Source organism: Gadus chalcogrammus, chromosome 22 (genome assembly GCF_026213295.1).
Source record: "Gadus chalcogrammus isolate NIFS_2021 chromosome 22, NIFS_Gcha_1.0, whole genome shotgun sequence".
NCBI classification, from domain to species: Eukaryota; Metazoa; Chordata; class Actinopteri; order Gadiformes; family Gadidae; genus Gadus; species Gadus chalcogrammus.
Genome location: NC_079433.1, coordinates 13385139 through 13392180, shown reverse-complemented (window position 1 = coordinate 13392180; position 7042 = coordinate 13385139). Strand labels below are relative to the sequence as shown.

Below are 7042 nucleotides of genomic sequence, written 5' to 3'. Positions count from 1 at the left end.
GAGAGATGGAGAGAAGGGAGAGAGAGGAATATAGTTAATAAAATAATAAAAAGAGAAAGCAAGTGAGATAAAGAGGGAGAGAGAGAGAGAGAGAGGGGGATCAACAGCCATAGACTTGTGTCTGAAGGATGTCACAGGGATCCACTTACACACTGTCACATGGCAAGCAGCACACCGTAGTTCCATCAATGCATTTAGCGACTCCACTGATGGTGTGTGTGAAGTGTGCGTGTGGGTTCCCCTGTCCTACTCACCCATGGTGTGCCACACGTAGACGTAGCCCTTTCCGGCCCCAGTCGTTGCTCTGAGGGAAGGGCTTCCCGTCGGGGAACACGTTGCATGTCTTCAGGTCCGTACACTTGCCAAAGCCGTAGTCATCCAGCCAGGTAGTCCAGCCTTCCACCGGTCCAGAGCGCACCTGACCATTGGCTGTCCAGTGGTCCAATCAGATGAGGTAAAGGCAGGGCGGGGGCGGGTGGTAAACAGGTAAAGGCTTATCACGTTCACTATTACGTTTGAGGAAGGTCGAATTTTCTTAGAAATTTGCTTTATTTTGTCAGTTGGGGTTATGGATTTTCTTTAATTGAGTATGTTTAAAACAATAAATATTAAAGGAAGCAGAGGTTACAGAGGCAGTAGTGTTCCCATAACAACCAAGCACACTTGCTCATATTTTTTCCAAATTGAAAATGTGAAATCCATCTAATCTAATCTAATTCGTAGTCCGCAAAAGTAAAAGGTAAATAAAAAATCAGGGACCCTAGTCCCAACACTGCGGGAAACCCTTACACTTAACCATAACACCACCTTTTAAACTACGTCTTAACCCTCACACCCACCCTCTCCCTCTCCCCTAAACCCCCAGACCCCTAGCCTCTGGAGGTTAGCACCTGAGGCTTCCAGCTCCATACCGTCGTCACAGTGCTCGTCCCACACCAAGTCTCCGTTGGGGTCCTCCTTCTGGCAGGGGGGGTACTCCAGCTTGGCCGTGAAGGAGATACTGGAGCCGTTGATGGCCGGGCTGTCGCTGGTCAAGCGCACCTTCACGGGCTTGGCTGCAGGGGATACAGACACATGAGGAACACCGCAGCGTCCTGTATATAGAGATGAGTGGAGTCATGAGGAGGAGGAGGAGGAGGAGAGGAGGAGGAGAGGAGGAGGAGCAGGAGGAGGAGGAGGAGAGGAGGTGGAGAGGAGAGGAGAGGAAGAGGAGAAGGAGAGGAGGAGAAGAGGAGAAGGAGAGGAGGAGGAGAGGAGGAGAAGAGAAAGAGGAAAGGAGGTGGAGGAGGTGGGAGGAGAGGAGGAGGAGGAGCAGGAGGAGGAGAGGAGGAGAAGAGAAAGAGGAAAGGAGGTGGAGGAGGTGGGAGGAGAGGAGGAGGGAAGGAGGAGGGGAGAAGAAAGAGGCGGAGGAGGAGAAGAGGAGGAGGAGGAGGAGGAGGAGGAGGAGGGGGAGGAGAGGAGAGGAGGAATAGGAGATGAGAAGAAGAGGTAGAGGAGGAGAAGAGGAGGAGGGGAGGAGGAGGAGAGAAAGAGGAGGAGAGGAAGGAGGAGAGGAGGAGAGGAATAGAAGGAATAGGAGATGAGGAGGAGGAGGAGGAGGAGAAGGAAGCAAATGAAAGAACAATAGGAGGAGGAGGGAGAAGAAGGAGGGAGAAAATTAAGAGGAAGATGAGGAGGGGGAAGGAGGAGGAGGAAGAGAATGGGAGGAGGAGGAGGAGGAGAAAGAACACAGGGAGGAGGTGGAGGTTGGGCTGGATGGGGTACGTACGCCGTCGGTTGGTGAGGTCCTTTGGCTTGGGTCCGAACGGTGGGTAGAGGTATTCGTCCCATGGGTTGGTGTCTGGGTCCCAGCCCGGGATGGGGAAGGGAATCTTCCCCAGGATGGTGGGAAGCTTCCGGAGGGGAGGCTTACCCGGGCTGGGATAACCCCCGGGGATGGGGAGCCCCCCCGGGATGGGGAGCCCCCCCGGGATGGGGAGACCCCCCGGGAAGGGAAACTTTCGGATGGAAAGCTTATCCGGGGCAGGGATGTCCCCCGGGCTGGGGTAACCCCCGGGGATGGGGAGCCCCCCCGGGATTGGGAGCCCCCCCGGTATGGGAAACTTCCGGATGGAAAGCTTACCCGGGATGAGCCCCCCTGGGATGGGAAGACCCCCCGGGATGACCCCCCCCGGGATGGGAAGGTCCTTCGGGATGGGAAGATCTCCCGGAATGGGGAGCCCCCCTGGGATGGGAAACTTCCGGATCGAAAGCTTACTTGGGACGGGAAGGTCCCCCGGGATTAGCCCCCCTGGGATGGGAAGCCCCCCCGGGATGGGAAGACCCCCGGGAATGGGAAGGTCCTTCGGGATGGGAAGATCCCCCGGAATGGGGAGCCCCCCTGGGATGGGAAACTTCTGGATGGAAAGCTTACCCGGGATGAGCCCCCCCGGGATAGGAAGAACCCCCCGGGATAGGAAGACCCCAGGGATGGGAAGGTCCTTAGGGATTGGAAGGTCCCCCGGGATGGGGAAGGAGTGCTTGTGTGGGAACATGTCCGCGTAGGCTGTAGAGAGGGAGGGAGGGGGAGAGGGAGGGGGAGAGGGAGGGGGAGAGGGGGGAGAGGGGGGGTGAGAGAGAGGGAGTGGTCATTGGGGCGGGATTATACCTTCGATGGTGCGATCGAGTGACGAAGTCAAGAATTATTGACCTGATCTATCTGCTAGAGAGTGAAGCAGTGTGTACCTTCTAAATAAAGTTAATATTGTTTTATCTTATCTATATAGATGTATATAGATAAAGATATTATATATATATATATATATATATATATATATAAAGAGAGAGAGAGAGAGAGAGAGAGAGAGAGAGAGAGAGGAGAGAGAGAGAGAGAGAGAAATTCCTTATCCTTCGTTTAATTTTTGTTATAACAGTGTGTTGTTCCCTTTTCTAACTCTCAATAGGACGGACTAGAGACTGCTATTTTTAAATATAGCCTACAGTTTATTCTCCAGGAATGGGATATCACAAGGAATGGAATATATAAATAGGTGAATATGATACAAAAACTATCTGTCATAAACTCATTATACAAGACATCCAAACCTTACATCCTAAATGTGTTGGGTTATTTATTCAACGCTGAAGTGATGGACCGTTCTAGAAGCTCCCTAATTAGACTCATGAGACTGAGGCTCAGTATGACAGCGGGCTTCAGGTATGAGAGAGATAGAGAGAGAGAGAGAGAGAGAGAGAGAGAGAGAGAGAGAGAGAGAGAGAGAGAGAGAGAGAGAGAGAGAGAGAGAGAGAGAGAGAGAGCTCGGACTCTAATATATTTGTTCAAAAGTTGGTTCGCATCAAAATATTGAAAAACCTTACACCCACAGAGGCCGGTTAATATTCAAAATCAATGCGAGTTTGAACTAGGCCTACATGAATTAGTCTGAATAAATTCTTAATCCGTTTTTATGGGATTTTACGAACCATTCTAGGATTTTAGCAATTAAGATACATTCCTCCATTAAACAGTCCATAGGTTATGATCATTTAAACATTTATAGTGACAGCGTAAGTAATCAAGAATAGTTAGAACAGTTTATTCTTACTTTTTTTTCCATCGGCTTGACGAAGAAGATATATCAGTGCCAGCACTAAAAAGTGCGGTGAAGCCCCCATTTCGACCTCTCAGTTGAGCGTTGTTTCCACCACCAGAAGCCTCCTCGCTGAGTGTCTACCGAATAACTCTACTCCTCTACTGAACTTGTGTACCAACATCTGCCAGGGGCCGGGTGCCCTGATATTCATAATCTAATAGTGCGGTTACGCGCACGGACATGTGATGTCCCCTAACGAGAAGCATCTCATCCCTCATTACAGTGGTGCAACCGCCGCGTGAACGCGCATTAGGGGCGTCCTGGGCACCCTGACTTCTCGTTCGAGAGGAAACGTCAAGTATTGGGTATCTATTTTTTTTCTAATGATTTCTAAATTACCCCATCTTGTTCCCCGTTCCTTCATTTTCCATGAGATACAGGGAAACGTATTAGATACCTCGAATGACCTTAATGTGTGGCGGTCGTTGATTAATTTGACAACAGAGAGCCTTGTGAAAATGTGTTAGATTAAAATAGGCTACATTTGTTAGCCCATGGAAAAAAGAAATGGTCTGGACCTTGAGATATGATTTGATTTAACCATTTAAGTAACTATGTTTACTCATTATACATGTTTGGATCATTTAAACACAATTTAATTGACCTGATATTAATATTAGAATACTATGAATCATTATTATTATTATTATTAGTATTAATAATAATAATAATAATAATAATAATAACAATAACAATAGTTATTATTATTAGTATAAATCCCACTAATAATTGTTATTATTAGTGTTATCGGTATTACTTGCATTATTATAATTATTACTTGTTAATGCATATTATAGGCCAGTAAATAGGTGAGTAATTCATAACTTTAAACGTATTTGAAAACATTCGTCAAGGTGTGTTTATTGATAGGAAATTAGTAGGATATAGTTCCGGATTTTGAATTGTTTTTATATATCTTCGGCAGTAAAGGGATAATTGGTCCGCTCATGCCTCGTCATCGGTGCATTGCTCTAGGTGTGCAGGGGCCGTTACGTGCAAGTGATTTGTGACTATAGGCCCATGACTAAGCAATGGCAAATTGCATTCTCATAGCGGAAGGATTAATCATCATATGGATGGTCTCTGTAGCAGCCCATCGTCTAACATGTGATCTGTCTTTTCTAGTTCCTGTGTCACGAGAAGTTGGGGAATACGCTAAATAATGACCGCGCATGAATTTGCATCTCGGGACTAAATGTAAATAGCTGTGCTCGATATGGGCTAACCTTGGCCAAAATGCATGTTCGTTGTTAAAACATTTGTTTTCAACATCAACATCTAGGGACATTATAGCCTCTCAAATAATGTAAGACAAACCAACGTGGGGAGAGGTGTTTGAAGCCATATAAAAGGAGAAATACATGAGAATGAGAGAATGAGACATTTATTCAATACCCCTAAAAAAGGCCTGTTCTGATTGTTAAAACATGAACATTTCTCCTCCAGGCCTTATGTTAGAACTACAAGAAGCACAGATTATTTAATTAACTGATCTAACGCGGTCACGAGCAGCAGTAATGATTCACATGGCCGTGGTCATCAAACATATGCCCACCGCTGGACGTCTCACAAGACACACAGTGGCTATGGAGAAATATGGAAAACGATGTGCCTGAATCACTCGTGTTTATTGCTTAACTCTTTATCGTGTGATCGTGCTATCAATCGGGTGGCTTCTGTCCCGGACGCATGTTGTGAAACAGACAAATAAAAAGGAAGACCATTTATTCTGTGGCCGGGCACAGTCACTTTTTTTTCTCTCCAATGGGTGGGAGGCATGCTATCACGTGTTACCAGGGACGCCGCTGCTGACCCTCCGCTAGAGGGCAGCTCCTCTGCTTCCACTTCGTCCGTTGAATGACCAGCAGACTCTTTGCTTTACACATATTTTCCATCCTGGATAATAAAATAAACCGAACACGGCCCCTGTTCGTTTCCTTGTCTCTGTCTCGCTATGCCCCTCTGTCTACCCCCCTTTTCTACCGCCTATGCGTGTGTGTGTGTGTGTGTGTGTGTGTGTGTGTGTGTGTGTGTGTGTGTGTGTGTGTGTGTGTGTGTGTGTGTGTGTGTGTGTGTGTGTGTGTGTGTGTGTGTGTTTTGTGTGTGCGCGCGCGTGCGTGCGCGTGAGAGCGAGGAGGTAATTGTGAGAGCGAGGTGAGTATTCGTCCTTTACCAACTTCACATAACGAATCCCAGTCCCTTTCATCCTTCACCATCCTTTTACAATGATAAACACAGCCCGCGCCCCGGGTCTCTAACTAAAGGTAATCACAGACACCGCCCCGTTCTGACAGCCTCGGGGGATTCACCTTCAAAGACCCCTTCAGTTCCCCATATGCACTGGAACAAGAAGAAGAGGCTGTTACGACCAGATGAGTTGGACTGACTGGGCCAAATGCAGTTCAACATTAAAATCATACCAATGGAATCTGAAGTTTGAAGAGTTTGACTCGCACGAGTGCCAGGTGCTGCATCAGGCTCCGTTCTCAATGGAGTGAAAAAAGAGAGGAGTCTGACACGAAACACGATGTGAAAACGGGAGAAGTGCCCGTGGACGCAGTGGACAGCCCTGTTTCTTTGCTCGGACAGACAGTCACGAGACGGGGAAAGACGCCGCCAGCTGGCCCAGGATCAGCAGCATCCTTTACGCATGACGCACTGGGAGCCCATGCGTCCAGAGCACAGACTCCCAGCTCCACCTGAAACCACAGCGAGAGAGAGCGAAGGAGCGGTTTAACAAAAGCCGAATAACACTGAACTACCTTAACTTGTGCAGATGGTTTTCTTCAGCCACCGCGCAATTGACCAAAGCCGAGAAGAGGTAGCCTCTGCTCTCCGCTGAGGGATGCGCACTCGGCTCACCTGTGACCAAACTTTGACGTCTGACGGATGTGTCTCTGGTCTCTCCTTTTTCATTAAAGTTTGGTTAAACGCCGTGTCTAGACTTGGCGTCTATAGGGTCACTTGTTCTGGCGATGGGGACGGACTTTGTTCCAAACCTGCGTCACCTGTGAACGTTTGGATTGTGCAGCAGCAGACACAATGCGGTGCTGGGTCAGAACTAGAGCCATCCGCAGGCAGATTCTGTGTCTTTGGTTTCTGCTGCTCGGTCTCGCTCTGGTAACGCTTGGCCTTTTGGACCTGGCCTCCCCAGACCCGACCCTTCCAAAAGATAAACACCCTCCACGCCACCCGTTCGGACGGGCACCGGAGACCCCCGACCTGGAGGTTATTGTGGATTCCCGAGACCCTGCACCGGACCGGGATGTCGCTCTCTCGCCCCTCACTTCTCTTCAAGAGGAGGAACTTTTATTCGTCGCATCTTCGGCTCAAGGGAGCAAGACCCCGAGACCCCTGAAAAGGGGGCCATACAAGATGATAATGCGGGGGAAGAATACGGATAGGCCTAC

The 7042-nt window shown here is 48.6% G+C and overlaps 2 protein-coding genes across 2 annotated transcripts in view; one reads left to right on the top strand and one right to left on the bottom strand.

Moving 5' to 3' along the window:
- LOC130376273 (raftlin-like) overlaps nt 1–1830 on the bottom strand; it is a 14034-nt gene extending 12204 nt beyond the window's left edge. Inside the window, exons 1-3 of the mRNA XM_056583493.1 lie at nt 1731–1830; nt 891–1055; nt 271–429 (exon numbers count right to left, since the gene is read on the bottom strand). Coding sequence (XP_056439468.1) covers nt 271–429; nt 891–1055; nt 1731–1830 — 424 coding nt within the window. The remainder of the gene's footprint in view (nt 1–270; nt 430–890; nt 1056–1730) is intronic.
- A 4266-nt stretch (nt 1831–6096) lies between these two features.
- Nucleotides 6097–7042, top strand: part of LOC130376032 (polypeptide N-acetylgalactosaminyltransferase 15-like) — a 7431-nt gene continuing 6485 nt past the window's right edge. The window contains 1 exon segment of the mRNA XM_056583227.1: nt 6097–7042. This exon segment is cut by the window's right edge and continues 135 nt beyond it. Within this exon segment, the coding sequence (XP_056439202.1) occupies nt 6675–7042 (368 nt within the window). The 5' untranslated portion in view covers nt 6097–6674.